Source organism: Heteronotia binoei, chromosome 8, assembly GCF_032191835.1.
Source record: "Heteronotia binoei isolate CCM8104 ecotype False Entrance Well chromosome 8, APGP_CSIRO_Hbin_v1, whole genome shotgun sequence".
In the NCBI taxonomy this organism is placed as follows: Eukaryota; Metazoa; Chordata; class Lepidosauria; order Squamata; family Gekkonidae; genus Heteronotia; species Heteronotia binoei.
Window position 1 is genome coordinate 64,325,375 of NC_083230.1, and position 23,045 is coordinate 64,348,419.

Genomic DNA, 23,045 nt, shown 5'->3' on the forward strand with positions numbered 1-23,045 from the left:
TCCCATTGAGCCAGTTGGCAACCCTAGTTACAGCAACAGTAGCCGTTATAAAAACAGTTGAGCTGTTGATTTGCCAGGGAAGCATCCCGTAGTGCTACACACTTTGGCTTATCTATGAATCATATCATAGCTGCCATCCCCAATATCACCGACTTTAATAAAATAATAGGCCTGGTTTGAACATGTGGCAGAACAAGGTGGTAGACATCTGAGATGGCAGAATGGGCTATTCCACTTCAGACTGCAGGAGGACTGAAGCATAATTTGGTGCCTCCCTATGTAAAAATGCCCTGCCAGGAAGAAAAAGAAAAACACAGAGAGACCCCAAGGACAAAACTTCTGTCCTAGCCCTTTGCATGCTGTGATAGTTTCCCACTTATTAATTCAGGGAAACTTTGAGATTAAATCCCTCTCTTGCAGCCTGAAATGACGCAGTCCATTCTGTTAGATTCTCCTGCATGGGTAGACTGAGCTTTGGAATAGCGGGGATATAGGTTATGGTCTTTTGCTGGCTATTTTGATAACAGCTGTTATGGATAATCTCTTCAGAATGGATTTAGACAGTTCATGCCTTTTCTCCTCAATAACTATTGACCTTTACAATCTTCAAAAACTTTGACTCAGCAGAAAGTAGTCTGTCTGAGAGGTCTAACAGTCAGTTGTTCCACAGCTCTAACTTTACTGAATCTGATAAGCGGGCCAGTTCTAGGTTTTGTGGGGCAGAAAGTACCCATGGCACCTTCACTTACCATCAGCCTCCAATTTATAGCATTCTTCCTGCCCACACACCTGCATAGCCCACACCTGCCTGTGTTACCCTGCCTCCACCTACTCACAAATCCTCCCACTGCATTTGCTCAGAGCTGCCCACATCCCCTTTCCCTAGTGGTGCTACAAAGTACAGTTAGGAGTTCCACCACTGTGGCTGCCAAAAGTGCCTTCACCATACACCATCTGCACAACCCTCCCCAGCAGCGCTGGACAGTGCATGCAGCCAAGAACATGGGTGGCAGAGTTCTCATAAGCAGACAGTGGGAAAGGTGCATTGATGGCTGGCAAGGCAAATGTGTGGATGGGAAGTTGGTGGTCGCTGCCTCACCTCAGGATATGCTGATGCCAGCCCTGTCTCAATCTCATTAATTTTGAGTAGCATCATTGAAAGCTAATTTACATTATCATTGGGCAGCACACTAGCTGATTAAAAAAAAAAAAAAAGCTGGGTAAACCACAATGCAATGAAATATAATTTGTCAAAATCAGATGTCCCTAACCATTACCATTCCAAAAGCTGATGGGGACATTATGACTTTGCTTGTCATAATATATTTTTGAGTTTTACTATGTTTTGATAACTTCAGAATCAGTTTGGCATCCTCTGGATGGTGGTTTTGTGGTAAATTAGTAGACTCTCCACTTTTGGACACTTACAAATTGCAGGTATCCTAACCTTTCCTCTCTGTGTCCAGAAAGCAAACAATTTAGCAGTGCAATCCCAAGCAACCCTTCTAAGCTCATTGCCTCATGGCATCCAGAACAAGCCTCTGGGCCTAATTATAGGGCTCTACTGGTTGAAATACAAACCCATGTCTAATTCCAAAATTATATAAACAATAAAGACTTAACTTTAAAGTAATGAAGACTTTCCTCCAACCTGTCAGTTAAATCAATATTAGAATGGAAGTTATTTACTGTTCCTTCCACAGAGATTTATCACCACTACTGTAACAATTGACATCACTTGTCAGTATGAAGAGCACCTCCAGCACTGGGCTCAGAAATGCCAATTTCACAGTTCATGCACAATGACAACAGCGTCTAGCTCAATGAAATGAAATATCAGTGCAGATTTTTTTTAAACAATATCAGATGAACTTATGCAAGAAAGATAACTTGGAAACAGTTGGGCAGAGGTAAGAACTACTTCTTAAAGTGCTTGCATTTTATACTTTCCCATCAGCCTGTCATTCAGAACCAAACCTCTACAGGCCATTTACTCATGGAGCTCCTGTGAAATCAGAGATTTCCTCAGTTGGTTCAATATCACCTATGTAACAGGAAGTAATGATCAAAGATAATTAATGTTGGGGAGGAGGCAATCCAGATTGTAGGAAACAGGAAGTGAAGGCAGGAAAATGGCAATTAGACCAGAGCAGATTAGCTAAAGAATCAATAAAGTAAGCAAACAAGTTTGAGATACTGTGTTGGAGCAGGGGATCTTGACCAGCCTATCCCTACTTCCTTTTACAAGGGTTACTGGTAGCTAGAGGCCTGTGATCACAGGAAACTTCAAGTAGCTTGGTGACTTGGATATAAGCAGTCTCAATGCACATAAGACTGTATCCAGAGATGCTTACATATCAATAATACATCAGTTAAACAGCAGCAGAATCGTAGCTATTACACCCCTAGTTCTGTACATCTGGGTAACTCAGCTGGTTCATAAAGCAAGACAATGAAAGAGGATAATACAATAAAAATGACAAACTGACAAGGATAGTTTTGGAAAGTGTAAACATGTATCTTGTTACTTTGTCAACTTTGTGTTTTTTATAAATAAAAAAGATATTCCTTACATATAAAAATGGATTTATACATTATGTGCATTAAGGTGTGAATATCATAGTATCTGTGACCCTTTTTTGGTGAGGATGAGCTATACTGCAGAGACAAATTGGGATAATCGTGGACAATTTAAAAGTAGAATTTTAAAGGTGTGACATATTTATGAGCAGTCTCCCAAAGGGAAACACATTTTTTAACCATGCTCCACACAGAGTATTTTTTTCTCAGTAAATTCATTTATAATGTTTAAAACAAGAAGCACCCAATCTAACATTGTAAAAACAGCAGGATCAATTTTTGAAAGGAAAAAAAATCTGATCTGGATAGTTGAACAAATTATGGGAAATAATTCTCACAGCAAATCTCCAAGTATCATGACGGGAAAATACTTGCCTCCTACAAACCTCTCAATCCAAAATGAGAACATCCGTCACTCGCAATAGAGGCAAGGGGCATAATTTATTAAGACTATTTCTTGCCTAAACTCCACTGAAATTAAACAGAAGTAAGAGCACTAATGTGAATTTTGCCAAGTGGCCATAATCCAAAGTTCTACAGAACCCAATGTGCACTTGAAAGTCATCGAGTGCAGGGGACATGTCATCCTTAGCAATACTGGAGAATCCTCTGTATGTGCATTTCCATTGTGTGTGCAAAATATTCCGTGGTAATGATGAAGTACATGTGAGTATTATCTAGCATTTAAAAAATTGAGTACTCTTCTCACATGAAGTCCAAGATATCCACTAAAGCCCAACAGAACTTTGACATTTAACTTTTGATTTCAAAGTGGAGCATATCAAATCCCACCACTGGAACTACCCATCAGTCATACATAACAAAATTATTCATATAGAGCATCACAGAGAATTCTCTGAATGTGAAGACAATAATATTGATGTGTAATACAGCTACCATATAAAACAAGAGGAGAACACTGGCCATAGATTTAATGGGCCCTGGTTCAATACTGCAAAATGAAAGACAGGTGAAATTGGATTAGTGTGTCATTTCAGGGCAAGGAATCCTGGCTGAATAATACATGTTGGTTCAGCTCAAGAACAGTGAATGCACTTATTGAGTTTACAGAATGATCATTACAGATTTATAACAGTACATGTATTTTCATTTAAAAGAATCTGCAGTGGTACCAGCACAGCTTTCTTACATTGCTCACACTAGAGAATATCAACTGCATTATCAAGACTGCCTTCAAAACAAAACAAACCACCAACCACTGTACAAACACAAACAACCATCACATTTTTAATTTATATGTGGATAAGATGGAGTCAAATTCTTTTGACAATATATTGGCAAAGGCCTACAAAACCTTTAAATAATGAAGTAGCATTTGCTTTGTTTAGTACATTGGTTCTTCCCCAAGGGAAGATAAAAACAACAGAGAAATTGATTTAGAGCTTGAGAAATGGATGGGAACGTGTTTGCACTTCCTATAAAATTCAAACATTCCAACAAACTAGTCATTGTATATTGCCTGACTGAACAAGTAAAAAATAGATTGCTTTGTTTGTTTTGTGATTTCCCAGATTGCCAATGTCAGAGGCAAAGAGCTGGTGGGGAGTCAATCATTTTATGGGCTGCTTTCCCTTCAGAATCCAAGTTATCATCCTTAGTCACTAATCAGTATCTGTGGTAAGGCTGCTTTATTGACTTGGTGGCTGTGAAGTCCATATGCTAATGCTCCTAATGATCAACCATTCCTTTTGGCTTTTAGTAATGAGTATTCTCATACAGTTAATATCAAAAAGAACTTTGTGCTCTACTTCTGTAATTTCCAAGTTTCCATTTTTAAACTCCCCTAGTCGTAAGTAAGTGGTACATTGTCTCCCCTTTTTGCCTCCAACAATTTTTTCCCCAACTTCTAGAGCTCCATGATGCAAAATATCATTTTGTCGGTCTTCTGTTCCAGTGACAACTTTAATTCTATTGATTTTAATTGGCTTTTCAAAGACAATTACATAGAAATCTCCAGTGGAGGGTGCCTTTCCCCAGAAGTATTCATCAACACTACTGTAAGCCTTGCTTGCTTCATAATTTTCAAAGACATTCATGTTGGTATGTAGGCTGGCAGGTGGGTTATCAGGGATGTCAAATGAATCTTCTTCAAAGTCATCATCTTTTAATTTATTCTCTGCCCCTTTGTAAGATGAATAATATCCCATATGCTGGAAGAGAGAAGGCTTGAAACGTATTACATCCTTTTGAGCCAGTAGCCCCCGGAAATGTATTAGCAGCCAATCACAAGGCATTTCCTGGTAGAACATTAGCAAGAAATGGGCCAGACGAGGGAGATCATGGGAATGATACAGTTTTCCAATGTATCCCAACTTAGAAAATTCTAACGTCACCCAATAGGTTCCTTCTCGTGAAGTTATGACTTTCTTAACTACAGACAAGAAGTTTTTGGCACATCGAACATCATCTTCTAACATCATGTAATAATCAGAAAGATTAGCACAGAAGTTAAGCAAGAAAGCATAATCTACATTTTGCTTGGAACGGAACTTTACCCTATCTTCTGGATCATTGTAATTTCTTTTAAGGCCATCCAATATTGGATAGTATTCCTCAGGAGTATGAATTACCATTAACCTTCCTGCAATTATGTGATGGGCAAATTTTTGTGAAATATCTTGAACCATTCCATCGCACCAAGATGAATCAAACTCTGCCAGATGCACTACTACTGCAATTTCCTTTAGCTCCTCATAACTTGACTGCTCAAATATGGACTTGATCGTCTCAAGCAAATAATTCCCTTTCTTCCTTTTAACAGAGGACAGTCCAATGGTAAGATACCCTGAAGAAATGAAAATAAATAGGTTTATTAAGAAGCTATAGCAATGATATTAAAACACACTATTTTAGTAAAAGTAAGTTATTGGAATAATAAAAGCCATAGCCTAGAAAACACTTTCAGGCACACTCAAGGGCTTGCATATGCATTGCAATATTTATACTTTTTCCTTTGGGTAATAGCCCTTTACCAATATGACTTCACAAACTGCTTTTAAAACATTTCTCAGGCTGTTGGGGGAAATATTTGGATGGCTCGCCAGTTTCGGTGCAATCTGTCATATCACTTGCGGTGCAAAACGGGAAGTAATATCATTATGTTGCACTAGCACTCTAGGATTTTCCCAAAACTCTATGGTTCATAGTATTTTATGGCAAATTTAGAGCATTAGTCTGCTGCCATGACTAGGGGTGTGCATTCGGTTCAGCTGAACCAAATAAACCTCCAAATACCTCTGATTCGGAAGTATACAGTGTCGATACTTCCGAATCCAATTGAAGCCATTATACGGGAGCCGTATACAGCTTCCTGTATACTTCCGAATCAATATTCAAAAGTATACGGAAGTCCATAGAAAAGGCGGGAAAAGGAGCTTCTGCAGCCTCAGGGGAGCTGCTTGCCTCCTTTCCCGCCTTTGGAAGCCTTTTCCTGTCTCTCCCAACACCTCCCTGGGATCAGGGAGGGAAGGGGGGAGGAGCCCCAGCAGCCAATCCAAAGCATGCATTTCCAAAATGCATTGCAAATGCATGCTTTCCAGAGCTGTTGTGTAGCTGATGGCTGGGCTAATCCCCCAGCCATCAGCAACATTGTTGTTCTTTTGTTTACTTGGGTATCCAAGTAAACAGTGTTCTCTGGCCAGTCACAGAGCAGTGGTATTTTTTTAAACTGCTCTGTGTAGGGCCAGAGAATCTTTGTAAGGAGTCTGCCTGGCTGGACTCCATTCCATTGCTGCTGTATTGGTGTTGGTGTGTGAGAGAGATAGTGCTGCACTGGCCCTTGGCCTCAGCTGCTGCTGCTCTCTCTCAGCCTTGCCTGACCTGCCTGGAGAAGAGAAGACATCTAAGATAAGACAGTCTTGGGGTTCTTGTTTTTATTTTAGTTAGGATAAAAGGAAAAGGACTTTTTAAGACTCAGAGTCCCTTTACTTATCCAGATTTGGGTGGATGGGTACTGGGTAGTTTATTTGGGATTAGGGTTAGGGGGTTCTGCTGGGGGTGAAGGCCTGGGGTGGGAGTTTGCCAATTTGCCTAAATCTTACTTTAGTGAGAGGACTTTTAAAAGTGCAGTGTCCTTTTGCTTTTCCTGATTTGGGTGGCTTGGATTTTTTGGGGTTAGGGTGAAGGTTTTTTTGGGGGGAAGGGTTGGTAAAGTTCCTGTATTGCTAAACATCATGGTTTTTTTTTTTATTATTTTAAAAGGATTCTGGTTTGATTTATTGCTGCTGTGTTGTGCTGCTGTTGTTCCTTTTCTCTTCTGGTTCTGGTTCTTGGGGGGGGGGCTGTTTGGCCTAATTTTCATTGTTAAAACATCAGTTTTTTAACAGTTGAGTTTCTTGGCCTTTTCTCAGTGATTTGTTTGGATCTGTTGTTGGTTTTGCATCCTGTGCTGTTGTCCCTTTTCCTGGTTCTGGTTTTGGGGGAGGGATTAAAAGTTAAGTTTCATTCTGTCACATTTTGGTTTTTTTCAAATTACCTCTGGTTGGTGTGTGGGCTGTGTGGGGTGGGTCACTTTCATGTTTTTATAGCTATTTTTGAAGTCTGAGGGTGCTTTCGGTTAAGCTAGGGTCACTAAATAGGCTGCCCAACTAATAAAGGTGTTTTTAGGGATTGTGTTTTTGAAATTTAAAAAAAATCAATCCAGTTTAGGGCTTTATCTTCTTTCAAAATTCAATTAGGCCAGATAAGGGCAATTTAAAAAGATTTTAGGTTTCTCATAAAAGGCAGTGTGACTACTAGGCCACATCAGGCTCCCTTTTAAAGAGACTAGGGTTGCACTGCATCTTGCTTTCAGCCACTGAAAGTGCATCCACTGAAAGCTGGTGCACCTGTGATAGCACCACCAGGTGGTGCTTCTTAAGGGGGAAAAGCAGGCTCCCTTTTAAAGAGACTAGGGTTGCACTGCATCTTGCTTTCAGCCACTGAAAGCTGGTGCATCCTTAGATTTCCATAGGGTGAACCATAGCTTCTCTCCAGCCCCCTTCTTCTTATAGGGGACATCTGATTTCTAGTTTGCAAGGAAATCTGGTTTGTCCCAGCATCTAGTTAGGAGAAGTTTAACTAGGAGGATATAACAAGGATTGCCTTCATCTCAAGGTAGCCTTTTAAAAACTGTAGTCAGATGGAGGCAGGATCACCTAGTCTCCTAAACTTTACCAGACTACTACCCCAACCCAAAGAAGGACAGGTTAGGGACGAAAACAAACAAACAAACAAGCTTTGGTGGGAGGGTTTTTAAAAAGAAGTCAGGGTACCTGTTGGTTCAGGGTACAGTGTAGTGAGTTAGATTTGTAAAAAACCCCACTCTCAGTTCAGGTTGTGTGAGACTGGCTAAGGGTGACATGAGTGACAGGCAGCAGAAGAGGGGCCCTGGGGGCCAGGCCAAGGAGAAGTCTAGAGGGGTGAAGGGGAGGGGGAGGACCCAGTTATCCCCCCCACCTGTGCATAGGACCACTCCACAGCCGCCTTCCAACACTCCGACATCTGGCCGGAGTGTGATGAAGAAGTCTTGCCTTGGGCCCTTCAATGAGGCTGCTGCTGGGGTACCCCCAGCAGAGGTGCCATTAGGTGCTGGCACTGAGCAGGGGTCTGCTGCTCAAGCAGTCTCTCCTCCAGCTGATGTCGCTCAGCCTCAGCAGCCGGAGGAAGGGCAGCAAGAGCAGCCCTCCTTGGAGATGGAGCCATGTGGACAGTTTTCTGTCCAAAATGATCATCCCAAGGAAAGCGCAGAATATCATGCAGGAGCTGGAGGAGAAGCTGGTTGAGGAGGACCAGCCCCCTTCTTCAGTTCCTTCGGGCACCAGCAGTCCTTCAGCAGATGGTCAGGAAGGGAGGCTGCATGGGGTGGAGAGGGAAGAAATGGAGACACACGAGGTGCCTCCATCTCTGCCTACTTCCCCCTGATGGCCAGCCCTTCCTGCCACCCCAAGACACGATGTGTCTGCCCCGAGCACCTCACAGGAGGTGGCTTCGGACACCCAAGCTGCCGGTCAGCTTGGGCATCCATACACCTCTGAAGCATTTCCGAATTATGGAGGATCCACGCTATGCGCAGTGCCAGCTGTGCAGGCCCCGGATCAGTTGTGGACAGGACCCTGCCCACCTGATTTCGGGGGGATGCAGAACCACCTGTGATAGCACCACCAGGTGGTGCTTCTTAAGGGGGAGAAGCAGGTGGTGCTGGGGTGCCCAAGTGGCCAACACCACCCAGACAGGAAGTCCATCCCACCACGACTACCTCCAGAGCTCTCCAGGAGAGTTCCATGACAGGGCAGGGATGCCAGCCATCTCTGCCTGAGATGCTTGGTGGGAGTGGCACCTGTGTGCCAAGAGGGGGGAATTAGGTATGGCAGGAGGGTGATCACCTGGAACCTTGCCATGTCAGTCACCCATGGGCTTCAATTTTCAGTGGTTGAGAATCCTGGGGTGCCATGGTTGCCTGAGTACCTGGTGCCCTGGTACAAAGTTCCTGCTAGAACCAACATTAGCAGGACCATTGTGCCATCTGTTTTCAGGGCGACCAGATCTGTGGTGAAGGAGCATTTGTCCCATGCTGTGGGGGGACTGTTCATTTCAGCTCAGATATCTGGAGCTCCCAACATGTGTTCAAGGGGTATCTCTCCTTGACTGCGCATTGGTGGCAACCCAGTGAGCTGCAGGGTGGGGTGACAGTAGTGGCAGGCAGGCTCAGGGCCTCTAGGCCAGCTATCACTGGGCCTTGCTGTACGCTGAAGCAGTTGACGTGCCGCGCATAGTGGACACTCTCGGAGCCATCCTTTCACGGCAGTTAGAGGGCTGGGTAGGCAACAGGGACATCACCACAGGCCTTGTGGTGACTGATGCTGGCTCCAACATCAAGGCGGCTGTCCAGAATCAGGGCCTAAAATGCCTTCCTTGCATGGCCCACCTTTTCCACCTTGTGGTTAAGGATGCATTGGGCCCAACGAAAAGCCAGGATCGTCGGTATCTAGCCGTGACCCATGAGTACTGACTTCTGCTCCAGAAATGTTGGCACATCATGGGTCACTTCTCACACAGCAATACAGACTCGTATCTGCTGCGTGAGAAACAGACACTGACAGGCGTCTGATCGGTGACGTCAGCACATGCTGGAACTTCATCTGTGCCATGCTGGAGCGCATGGAGGAGCAGAGAGCAGCCCTTGGTCTCTGAGACGAGGGTCTTTCAGGATGAGAACCGTCTCCCCCAAGAGGATTGGGTGGTCATTTCTCAGACTGTGGAGGTTCTTGGGCCCTTCAAGACCCACACAGAAATGCTCTCGTCTGACACAGCAAGTATCGCAGTGGTCGTCCCTATGGTCCTCATGGCCCGTGAGGACCTGGCCTCATTTCTAGTGCCAGCTCAAGGCCATGCAGACGTTCTTCCAGCAGTGTGCACCCTGGTTGTTAGGCTGTGGGAAGGGCTTGAGGCCCGCTTTCAGACTTTCACCCAGGATAAGGTCTACATGATGGTGACCATGTTAGACCCGCGCCTTAAGGGCACGATTGCCGAGCAGGCCAATGAGTTCGATCGCTGGCAAGACGAACTCTTCCAGAAGGTCGAGCACTGCAGAGTCAGGGCAGGCCCAGTGCCGGTAGCTGAGGAGGGTGGAAGCAGCTCATCTGCCACTTCCACTTCTGTTCATCCCCAACCTCCCCAGCTAGGCAGTGTTTCCCACCAGACTCACACCAAAAAGAATTCCAAGATGACACTCATCAGGGATTCACTTTTGGTTTCAGGATCGTTGGCCCCTCTGGGAGCGATAGGCCCCTGAGAGCGGAGACGGGTGCTGCGATGGTGAGGGACTATCTTTTGGAGCCCAACAAGTCTCAGGAAACATCTCCTTTGGACTACTTGGTCGCGAGGGAAGGGGGCTGGCCGGCCCTCTTCTCCGTGGCCAAGGCGTTCCTCTCATGCCCACCAACAAGCGTGCAGAGCGAGCATGTCTGCCCACATTGCAATCACCTGCAACCCTGGACAGTTGAGCAGTTGGTCTTGCTGAAGGTCAACTTGCCACAGTTCAGAGTGAATGAAGTGAGCACCTACTTGTGCCTGCATCCTCTCTTGGTCCACGCTTGGAAGGTGGTTGTAAAACGCTCTCCCACTAAACATAGACTAGAGTCCAAAGACAGCCCAAAAACTCACTCACAAATTGATTGGCAGTGCACTCCCCCCTCCCCTCATCCATCCCCAAACCAAAAGTCAATGCTGATTTTTTTTTTTTAACTCAAAATTTTTATTTTTTATTAACAACAACATTCAACCAAGAACAGAATATATATATATATATATATATATATATATATATATATATATATATATATATATATATATATATATATACACACATACATATATATATATATATATATAAATATGAACTTCCATATAAGAGATACAATATTGGAATCTTTTGAACTTCAATAAGTAATCCAGAACATCTCACTCTTATACACACCCAAAACATAATAATACTACAAAAGAAGGGAGGGAGGGAAGAAAGAAAAAAAAAAGAGAGAGAGAGAGGGGGGGGGGGTAGGTTGATTGTATTATTTTCAATTATTCCAAGTCTCACCGCCAAGCTTCCAAGGTTGATCATTAGTGAGAACAAGTTTGCCTCAATACAAAACAAAATTTAGGTATTTCGTTGGCATTTTGTTCTTCTTTGACGCAAAGGAGTTCACGTGGTCAAAAAAATTAAACCACTTCTCAACAAAAGAATCTCCTGCCTTAGGATTATCACTAAGAGTAAGTTGGGATGCTATTTTATCCTGAATAATCATTTCCCATACCTTTTGGAACCACTGAGTAATTGAAGGTACTTTTGCCACTTTCCAAGATTTTGCTAGCAAGATTTTGCCTGCCAAAATCAGAAGGGAAATAAGTTCCTTCTTTTGTTTGGAGTACTTATTGGATGGCCAGTAGTTGAGCAGAATGGATTCTGGGGTCCGAGGGATGGTTTCTTTAACAATGATCTCAATTTTGCTTATCACGGTATTCCAAAAAGCTTGAATTTTCTGGCAAGACCACCAACAATGGAGAAATGATCCAGTTTCCCCACAGCCTTTCCAGCACAGGGGATTATAGCTTTTACTTGCATGGCTGAGGGAAAGAGGAGTCAGGTACCATCTTGAGGATAATTTAAATTGTTGCAGTTTAAAATTTGTGCATCGGGATTTGCAGATTGGAGACGTCCAGATCATAGACCACTGCTCCTCTGATAGGTTAATAGAGCAGTCTTTACTCCAAGCGTCAATGCTGATTTAAAACCTGCAAAGCAATCCAAATTTCCTCCGTCCCCATCCACACATGCCTAATAATACTGAAAGGCCCACTGCAGCCCCCAACACACAGGCCCAGCCAGGATAACCCATATTTTTTTTCAGGGGCAGGAGGAAGAAAGAGGGAGGTGCCAGTGATGATGACAGGCAGCCAGCAGCCATACCAATGCTGAGGTCCCTCTAACAGGACAATGATATCTGGTGTGTTGCTGCTGAGCTGAGAGAGAAGGAATGGTTCCCTTCCTCTCTCACACAAGCTGAGGCCCTCCCAGTGATCTTCCTCATTTGGGGTGCAACTCTGGCTCGCCTCCTCGTGATGCACCCTGGGTAACGCAAAAGAGCCTGGACTAGCCAACCATCCATCACTCAAGGTAAGTCTAAATGCTTCTTGCTTTGTGTCAGATACAGAATGATGAGGAGCTAGGTGTGGTCCACCACTTCTCATGTTTGAGAGTTGCGTTGTTTGGCGCAGGGCTGGAGAGCTTGCATCTGTAGATTGCGCATTCTGTGGCAGGAAAGCTGTTGTCTGGGTGAGAGACCCAGAACCAGCATGCCTGTTGTGCTTGGCCAGCTCTCCCCGCGCTGGAGAGCTGGCATCTGGGTTGCTGGAGAGCTGGCATCCTTGAGCAGATTGTGTTTTGTGTGGCAGTGACATTGGCAACTGGGTTTATATTGGTTCCAGGCCAGCAGGGTTCATAGAGTAGATAGATGGATGGGCCAGGGGGGTTGCATGCGGGGGAGTCCCCTGAAGCTGCCCTGCAGTTTTGGGGCCTCTCCCTCAAACCCCCCTCTGGCCAGAGCCACTTTCCCCACAGCAATTATAGTGGAGGAAGTGGCTAATTGGGCTTTCCCCATCATTGGTGGCAATGGGCCTTTTGGGGAGTCCAAAGACAGGGACCTCCTGGCCCAATCTTTTTGGGACTTGGGGGTTTAGTAACGGAGAGTACCCTGAGGGTTCCCTGCAATTTTGGGGGCTCTCCCTCAAACCCCCTGCCCCCCAATAGTTTCTGATTATGCCCTATGTTGCTATTGATTTCAATGGCCCACAGGGTATAATGGTGGGATAGGGGCACCCTCTTCGGGTGCCCCTGGAATGGGACCCCCGGCCCAATATTTTTGGGACTGTGGGGGTTTGTAGGGAAGAGTCCCCTGCAGGTCCCCTGAAAATTTGGGGGCTCTCCCTCAAACCCCCTCCCCTCCAGGTGGCTTCCAATTTACCCTATTTTGCCATTGATTTCAATGGCCCAGTGGGTATAATGGGGCCGTATATTCGGAAATAGCTGTATATCTCCTGTATATACGGCTATTCCGAGTACTAGTATTCGGAAATATATGGTATTCTGAATATTTTGGTCCCGTATATTTCCGAATCCAATTAATTCTGATTTATTTATTTTTTTTGCACATCCCTAGCCATGACATCAGTTCTGGTTTTGCACTGGAAATGACAGGGCATGTTGTGCTGAAACTGATATGACTGCCTTTGCCCCCAGGATTTTCCAGCAGTCCCTGAAGCATTTTTACAATTCTTTGTACTGTATGAAAAATAATATACATTAAAAAGAAATTAACAAACTAGGGCCTCTAGTGTACTGTCCCCACTAATGGACCTCCTGATGGCATCTGGGGTTTTTTAGCCACTGTGTGACACAGAGTTTTGGACTGGGTTGGCCATTGGCTTGATCCAACATGGCTTCTCTTATGTTCTTATGTTCTCATCTGATGAAGGAAGCTTTGACTCTTGAAAGCTTACACCCCTGCAATCTTGTTGGTCTCTAAGGTGCTACTGGATTTAGGGGGTCATATTGACCCTGCACACACTGCAGAATTTTGCCTGTTCTCTTATATACCATTTTCTGTATACACAGGAGAAAAATACTAGAACTGCACTGGACACCAACTATATCCCAACTGGAAAACTTTGATTACCAGCATACAAATCAGAGGTAGCTTTGTATTCTTCACAAAACTGACTTTTTCATAATCTGAAGTTTCATTGCTTTGATTATACTCTTAAGGTAGTCAAAACGACAGCTAGCTGCTGAATGTGTGAAACTGTTTGCACCTTGAGCTAAGGTTCAGTTCTTTCAAACTGAAATGGTGTTATAAGGTGCCAGCCACTATTAATAAGCCTGGGCAAATGTCCTCAAATATACTTCTTAAGATGTTCCCCTTCCCCCACAATGGTATGCCTGGTAAGAGCTACATGACTATTTCTACTTTTTCTACTGCTTGCAAATTTCCAGCACATTGAGCAAGGGATCATTTTGAAAGATTTAGAGGATACATACTACTGGTCTCAGTTGCTCATGTATTTCCCAACCCATGATCATTTCCATACAAGTAATAATGATTGTTATTTTTATGTTAATCAGATGTCACATCCGCACTAATTATTTTTCCTAATTTTGATTTAACTGGGGTACATCATACAGTTGGGATATATTGGACTGCAGTAGCTGATTAACATAATAGGCTTCACTTGGGAGGCTCAAGCTATAAATTTGAGTTAGCAACACTTTACCTTTTGATATTTTGACTCCAAATCACCAGTCCTCTTCATTGATATCTAAACCCTGCCCCCACCTAGCTACTTTGAGATCTGGGGAACAGAGTGAAATAAACTACTATAATAGATAGCCTGGACAGGGTTTTTTTGTAGCAGGAACTCCTTTGCATATTAAGCCACACACCCCTGATGTAGCCAATCCTCCAAGAGCTTACAGTAGGTCCTGTAAGAAGTGCCCTGTAAGCTCTTGCATGGCCTAATATGCAAAGGAGTTCCTGCTACAAAAAAAGCCCTGAATAGCCACTTAGGAGATGCCAAATATGTGTCACTAGAATTAGCATAGCAGGTAGTGGCAAACAGATAAAAAGATGAAGAAGAATCACCTGGGGACTAGATGTAGTGGGCAGCTGTGTGAAGAAGACATCAGGGAATGCCAATAAGCTCATCATTATTTTTTATTATTATTTTGGACACCAAAACAGAAAGCCTGGATTTGGAGACAAATGAAACATAGACTACCCCCACATAATCCTAACTGATTTTGAGGAAATTCAATTGTAAGATTTTTTTTCAGATTCCCTACTTCAGTGGCTGAACTCTATCACATACGTTCCTGTGAACAGGTGGTTCACAGAAACAGGTGGTTTTCACCGATATATGAGAGAATACTGGAAAATAAAAGGAGTGACTGCAGGTGCTGAGTGTTTCTTTGGGCGTCTACAGTTCCTGAAGCATTAGCATACCTGGGGGGAAATTCAGATATGTGAACTTTTCAGTCAGCAGCATCTTTAAAATCCCTCTTATTGTGCCTGCACTGCTACCTTCTGAAATGGCCTGTGTATCTATAATCACTATTGAGCTTTAGGGTGGCATTTCATTCCTGTTGAAATGCCAATTGCATTCTTAAGTGTAGTCATCCCCTAGTGCGGTCATTCACTGTTAAAATGTAAATGGCTGAACAATGAACAATTCAGCACACATCATAAGTACTGAAAGCCTCCTACTTGACCCGTTCTTGCATTCTCCACGTGTGATTGTTGGTTTGAGGCAGGCCCGTAGCTATGAGGGGGCCTGCGGGGACATAGCCCCCCCCCCCGACTTCTGGGTGAGGCTCCAACCAGTCCCCGGGGCCTCTGTCATAGCTCCGGGGACTGCCACTGGCCCCACGAGCAATTTGACCAGCTGGGGGCAGAAGCAGTCTCAGCCTCCCCCTGGAGTTAAAGGGCCAGCAGATCAGCTGTTTCGCGGGCCCTTTAACTCCAGGGGGGAGCTGGGGGCTGCTTTTGCTGGGGCTCCACCGGCTGTTTTAGTGGCAGGGAAGGAAGGGAGAGTTGTGACCAGAGTGACAGTGTCTTCTCTTCCCTCCCTGCTGCTCTCGCAGCTGCCCTCCCTTCCTTGCCATTAAAATAGCTGTGCCGGTAGGGCAGAAGCAGCCACCCACCTCCCTGTGCCAGTTAAAGGGCCTGAAGATCAGCTGTTTCACAGGCCCTTTAACTAGCAGGGGGGCAGAAGCAGTCTCAGCCTCCCCCTGGAGTTAAAGGGCCAGCAGATCAGATGTTTCGCAGATCCTTTAACTCTAGGGGGGAACTGGGGGCTGCTTTTGCTGGGGCTCCACCAACTGTTTTAGTGGCAGGGAAGGAAGGGAGGGTTGTAACCAGAGCAGCAGGGCCTTCTCTTTCCTCCCTGCTGCTCTCGCGGCTGCCCTCCTTTCCTTGCCATTAAAATAGCTGTGCCGGCAGGGCAGAAGCAGCCGCCCACCTCCCTGTGCCAGTTAAAGGGCCCGACGATCAGCTTTTTCGCAGGCCCTTTAACTAGCAGGGGGGCTGGGGCTGCTTCTGCCTCCACCCCACACTATTTTAATTGCAGGGAAGGAAGGGAGGGTGGTGGCGAGGGGCAGGCAAGAAAGAACTTCCCTTCCCTCCCAGCCCCGATCGCAGCAGTCCTGATTGCAGCAGATCTGGTGACTGGGCGGAGCTGTGCTGCCTAGCCAGAAGGGAAGGTCGTGTGGGATGCTGGGGGGCATCAGTGCCCCCCAAAAATGTAAATGCCCCCAACCTTCCAAATCCTGGCTACAGCCCTGATTTGGGGTTAAAACAAGAATTTATTAATTTCATAATGAGTTGAAGTTTTGTTTGTTGAATTCTGTTATGCAACTGTATAGGAATGCAGGATTATTTCTTGTGATTTTAATGGCAATTCTTTCCTAGATAGTGATACCAAGGTTGAAGTTCTATTGTATTTGCAAATACCCACAGTAACTTTTTGTAGGTTTGTTATGATTGAGATTTTTTTTAAAAAAATCTTGCTTTGGTTAATAAAAACTAAATTCCAGATACTTACTTTTTCTGAGCAAAGGTGTGCCAGCCAGATAACGATAGGAAACATTTATAGATCCTGAGAAATTGGACAGATCTTTAAAAGTGTGAACGTATCGTTCTGAGTTTAACTGATGTGTGGCTGTTTCTCTGATTAACTGTTTGTTACCTTCCTAACAGATAGACAACAAAGAGAAAAACAAAGACAATGCACAGTAGCAGTTAATATAAGAAAGGAGACAAATAGGGATGGATGGACACACACTTCACATTTCTCATCAGTGTTTCCTCAAAGCAGAGATATATATCTTGCTATACAAATTGGCCTCATCCAGTTACATGTCCACATTGCATCAACAGGTTTTCTAGACAATACAACAGATTCAAGATTGTTGCATGGATAAATATCATGCAAATGAAAATCTGTATTATTAACATATAGAAATCTCTTTTGCTACACCGGGACACTTGTATACATGGTGTGGTATATAGATCCAAGTGGGCAGCCATGTTGGTCTGAAGCAGTAGAACAAAGTAGAAGTCAAGTGCACCTTTAAGACCAACAAAGGTTTATTCAGAACGTAAACTTTCATGTGCTCCAAGCACACTTCATCAGACGAGGAATCATGTACAATGAGCAGAGCTACATATAGGCAGTGGTTTAGAATGCAAAATTGCACAAATTTAAGATTCAATGACAGAATAGTAAAATTAACAAATTGAGCAAAACTTTGATCTGGATAGCATGAGTATGAGAAAGCAACAAAATAGTAATATGTCAAAATGTGAGAATGTCTGTTTATTGTATGCCTGGGCCAAAGAGAAGGCATTTCTTTCTCAGAAGTTTTCCCCATCCAACTAATTTACCTTTTAACATGTAACATACATATAGTTTGCTATTAGAAGAAAAATACATTAAAATATAGTAAAAGATGGGTTTAGTACATATAATGAGATAAACACCAATATCCCTATTTGAGTAAATCAATACAGCTAAAAGAGAAATACATTGGATAGTGATGTTCTTGTCCACCTAATTTACTATTTAATATGCAAACATTATTCTAGTTTGCCATTAGAAAAAAAAATACAATAGAATATAGTGAAAATGGGTTAAGTCTATGTAATGAGATAAACAGCCAATATCCCTATTTTGAGTATGTCAATTACAAAAATTATTCTGATACACTATTCTAAAAGAAATACATTGGAATACTGTGGATGTATAACTATACTCAGTGAGAGTGGGTTTAGCATCTGTAATGAGATAAAAAACTAATAACCCCTTTCAGTCCTGGGGAGGTATTTGTTCCAAGTTTCATAATAATTTGTAATTCAGCAATTTCTCTCTCCATTCTGTTTTTGAAGTTTCTTTGTAGTAAAACAGCTACTTTGAGGTCACCCATTGAAAGCTCTGGAAGGTTAAAGTGTTCTCCCACAGGTTTTTCAGTTCTGTAATTCCTGATGTCAGATTTTATCTTCTCTCTACAGTATTTCCACTCTAAAGTAATATATCTGTTATTATCTCTTGCTCTCCCTACTCCATTCCTATTTCAATGTACTCTGCCAATTTTGTTTCCTCTGACTGAATAGTCCCTTCTCCCTGTTTCTCAGGCTGACTTCATTTTTTTCTTCATGTCCATCATCTTGCAGACCAAAAAAAAAAGATATGTGTTCAGATGGAGCTTTTTATGATTCAGTATTACCAATAATAACTGAGCAGAGTAATTTTTTTTGTAAATGTTAATTCAATCTCATTACATTAAGCAGATCAAGAAACTGAATGCAGTGACAAACTACAGTTGTTCATCATGTTTCTACAGATACAGAGATCCTTTTTGAAAGCCAGTGTGGTGTGGTGGTTAAGAGTGACAGACTCTAATCTGGAAAACAAGGTTTGATTCCACACTCCTCCACATGAAGAGAGCTGTGTGACCTTGGGTCTGTCACAGTTCACTCAGAACTCTCTCAGCCCCACCTGCTTCAGCAGGTGTCTGTTGTAGAGAGAGGAAGAGAAGGCAATTGTAAGCTGCTTTGAGACTCTGGGTAGAGAAAAGGAGACATAAAAACCAACTCTTTTTCTTTTTCTCCACATGTTGCTATTTTACTTGCTATTCTGCACAAAGAAAAGCATCCTGCCAATAGATAAAGGACTAGAGACTCACAGAGCAGTCCTAAACTGATTATGTTCCTCTTTGAATCCAGTGAAGTCAACGGTCTTAGAATGGTGTAACTCTGCTTAGGACTGCACTGTTAGCCCCCCAGACCTTTGAAATATGTACATGCTATCATTACACTAGTACTAATTCTGGATGTATGAAGGGTGCTGCACCACATCATATGCAACTTCTGGGCAAGTGTCTCCTGCAATATTCCTCAAAGATATAATTCATCTACTTGTATTGTAGCCACACTTCTCAAAGGCCATTCAAGCAGCTGCAAGTGGAGAAGTGGGGAATCAAACCCAGTTCTCCAAGATGGGAGTCCGCACACTTAACCATTACACCAAACTGGCAGGATGACTGGGACCTCTGGATATTTGGCCCTGGAAAATTTGTATTTCTAGTCCCTATACCTTCAGTGGTCCTGTGCAGAAAACCAAAAACTAAAAAGACTAAAATAAAAATAAAAATCCCCAGCAAACTGGCACACACAGGCATAGATTTAACTCATCCATGTTTAGAGTTCTAAATAATGACTTGTTTCTCTGTATTTGGATTCACAAGCAAGGAATCCATCAGAATATTTTTACTCACAGAGAAATATATATATATTCTCTGTGAGTTAAAATTGGTCTATTGAGGGTGTTAGATTATCTTTGTCAAAGGAATCCCCCCCCCACAATTCCCATTTGTCAGCTACCCTAACTTCTCCATATATATATATATATATATATATATATATATATATATATATATATATATATATATATATATATATATATATATATATATATATATATAAGGAGAAGTTAGAGTAGCTGACAAATGGGAATTGTGGGTGGGTGGGGGACTCCTTTGACAAAGATAATCTAACACCCTCAATAGACCACGAACGTCTCAGCAGAATGAGGCAAAACAAGGTCTTAGATCAACAATGTGCAAAAATCATTCTGAGGGAAACAATGAAAAAGAAACTTTTATTGTAAAGAGGTAAATTAAGTATAAGACATTCTGCCATCTGGGAAGTTCACATAAAGATCTAAAACCAAGCAAATAAAAAAAAACAGCATAAACAGCCATAAATAAAAAAGTGAGATGCATCTGGGGGATTTTGAAGCAATTAGCAAACCAAAGGAGGCATCCATGTAAGTGACAGAAAATATGGTATAAGCCAGGTCAAATTTAATCACAAGCAAGAGGTTATGAATAAATAAAAATCCCCCACAAATCTTAATTCTGACAGCATGGCAAGAGGAAGGTATACATCAAAAGCAAATCACAAAAGCATTACTAAACATGAAAATCACAAAAGCATTACTAAACATGAAACCTTCTTACAACAAGCACCAAAGGTCTTGTTGACTGAAGTCTAAAGTACCAAATACTGCCAATGGCACTTCTGGAAAATGCATTTTATAAACAGCTTGAATAGTGATGGGGGAAATGGCCCAGTTCTCCTAAGCTGAGGAATTCAGTGCCGCAGAATGTTGACATATCCATTCTTAAAATTTGGAAATTTTGCTAATTCAGAATTTTGACTTTTTAAGGACCACAAAAGTTCATCCTAATGAGCAGCTTTGTAGATCAAATGACAGCAGAAGGTTCTCAGCGTTATTCCCTGCTTGTGAGCTACCAAAGACTAGCTGCCATAGTAAATCTTTCGTTTTATCTAGCAGAGAAATTATGTTCCTTATTCTCTACCCCATCCCCTTTATTATGCAGGAAATGACTGAAGGGCTTGGAATCATGCATCTCATGAGAAGTGAGAGAGTAACACTGCAAAGCATCCTAAACTCTTTAATTTCAACACTGACAGAGTTTACAACAGCCATCTTTGCTGCATTGTACATATGATGAAATATCAATGTTTCAGTGTTCCACATGCATTCAATAGATCATGCATGGATGAATAGAACATTCCAGTAGTAACACTATGCAGACAACTGATGCCTTTTTGGCAATAAATAATAGCCTTCTCTTCACAACTCACAGGTAATAGATAAAAGTAAGTGTGGTGTAGTGGTTGGCCTGGTAAGATCCATGTGCATATCTCCATTTGCCATGAAACTCAGTGGGTGACCTTGTGTCCTTTCTGCCTTTCTCAACCTGGACTATTTAATAGGATTGTAGTGACCTTAAAATGGAAGAAGGGAAAACCATGTGTACTGTCTTCAGTGCAAAGTTTGAGTCCAGTGGCACCTTTAAGACCAACAAAGTTTAATTCCAGTTATAAGCTTTTGTGTGCATGCACATGAAAGCTTATATCCAGAATTAACTTATACCCAACTGGATTCAAACTTTGTTCTATTGATTCAGACCAAAATGGCTACCCATAGAATCTATCCTGAGTTAGAATACAAAAGAAACAATACGGTTCTTCCTTTGGAGCAATCAGATGCAATGTTAAAAATCTTGGTGAATTACCAGATATGAGCAATGTCCCTCCAGAAGCACCTCAGATTTCATTGTCTGGTGTGCTATCCTTTTTAATGGCAACTTACCAAGACATAGCTATCTTCGATGTATAAGTTCATGAACAACAAGCAAATGACAAGTACTCCTAGGAATGATACGGCAGATCGCTTTCGTAAGCATCTCATTTTGTCCAAATATTTCAGTGTGGATCTGATATTGAGAAAGAAATACAACACCTCCTAAGGAAGAAAAAAACATTTAGATTTGAAAACATTTGAACTGAAAAAGCTCAGAGATACAGTGGCTCATAAGAAAAGACAATTATGCATTAAGAACTGGGATTTACTTATTAGTGCCTCTACTGCCCCTAACAGTCAGCTTTTCTGGTCATTAGTTACTGGTGCTTCTGACATGAAGAGCCACTGTTTTAGACATCCCATCCGCGCTGAGGTCTCAATAGACCACTTTCAGCACTTATTTTTTGACCCTCTGTCCATTGTATCGGATCAGCAAGAACAAATCCCTCCCAATCTACCTGAATGCCCCCCTGTTAGTCCTAATGAGATTAATCATCTAATCAATCAGTGGAAGGCAGGGAAGACTCCTGGCCCAGACAGTCTCCCACAAGAGCTGTTTACAAACAATCCTGACTGATGGGTTTCTCCTCTGGTGACTCTCTTAACAGTGATCAATAAAACAGGGACCATGCCTGAATCATGGACCAATTCCATAGTGGTCCCAATTTACAAGAAGGGTGACCCGCAAACACCAGAGAACTAATGCCCAGTTAGTTTGCTTGATATAGCAGGAAGATGATACGAATTAAAGAACGTATTTCAGATTATAATAAAAAAGCTAAAACACTGCAATTATATGAGTGCTAAATTTTGTATTGCGAAGTTACAGCTGGTGATTCTTACAGATACCGCTTGGGAAAACTTACTTTATGGATGCAACAGCAAAATCTCCCAAGTAGAGAACAGATTGGATTTTACTCCGGCAAGTCTACACTGGACTACTGCATAACACTTAACCATCTGATAGAGAAAGACAGTGGTACAGGGGGGAGAAGGCTGTTTGTGGCCTTCCTTGATTTAAAAGGGGCGTTTGACTCTATTCCCAGGGGCCTTCTCTGGAATTACCTGGACATCATGGATCTGGATAAACACCTACTTTTTCTTATCCGTAAAATGTATTCCCTTAATAGCTGTCAAGTGTGGAAAAACAGCCTAGGTGCATTAACCCCAAAGATCACTTCTAATCAGGGAGTCAAACAGGCCTGTATTCTAGCCCCTTATCTGTTCAATTTATTCCTGAATGATCTGGCCCCCTCCCTAAATGCTATCGATGGTCACTCCCCTAAACTTGGGCCATATGTTATCCTTTTATTGCTTTATGTTGACAATGCAGTTGTACTGTCATGCTCGCAGAAGGGCCTCAAGCAGGCAAGCCTGCTACTCGCCTTTACTTTCTGCTGCGAGACAAATTTCCTGTCTATAAACGATGCAAAATCCAAAATTATAGTATTCTCAAAGTCCTGGAAACCACAAAGCTGGTCCCTCAAGGGAAATAATATTGAACAGGTGAAATCTTTTAAATACTTGGGGGTCTTTTTCCAGTACAATCATAACTGGACAGTTCAACGCAAGCAAGCGGTCATTTCAGAAAGGTGTAGCTTGTCTGTGGTGGTTAGCTTCTTTTACAAGAAGGGCAACCAGTTTGTCCCAGCTGCCATTCATGTTTTTAATGTCAAAACAGTATCTCA

At 42.7% G+C, this 23,045-nt stretch overlaps 1 protein-coding gene across 1 annotated transcript in view; it reads right to left on the minus strand.

The window, feature by feature from the left end:
• Positions 1 to 3,453: 3,453 nt before the first annotated feature.
• The window catches only part of MGAT4C (MGAT4 family member C), a 160,551-nt gene continuing 140,959 nt past the window's right edge, over positions 3,454 to 23,045 (minus strand). The window contains exons 2-4 of the mRNA XM_060245153.1: positions 21,367 to 21,519; positions 16,729 to 16,876; positions 3,454 to 5,386 (exon numbers count right to left, since the gene is read on the minus strand). Coding sequence (XP_060101136.1) covers positions 4,230 to 5,386; positions 16,729 to 16,876; positions 21,367 to 21,465 — 1,404 coding nt within the window. The 5' untranslated portion in view covers positions 21,466 to 21,519 and the 3' untranslated portion in view covers positions 3,454 to 4,229. The remainder of the gene's footprint in view (positions 5,387 to 16,728; positions 16,877 to 21,366; positions 21,520 to 23,045) is intronic.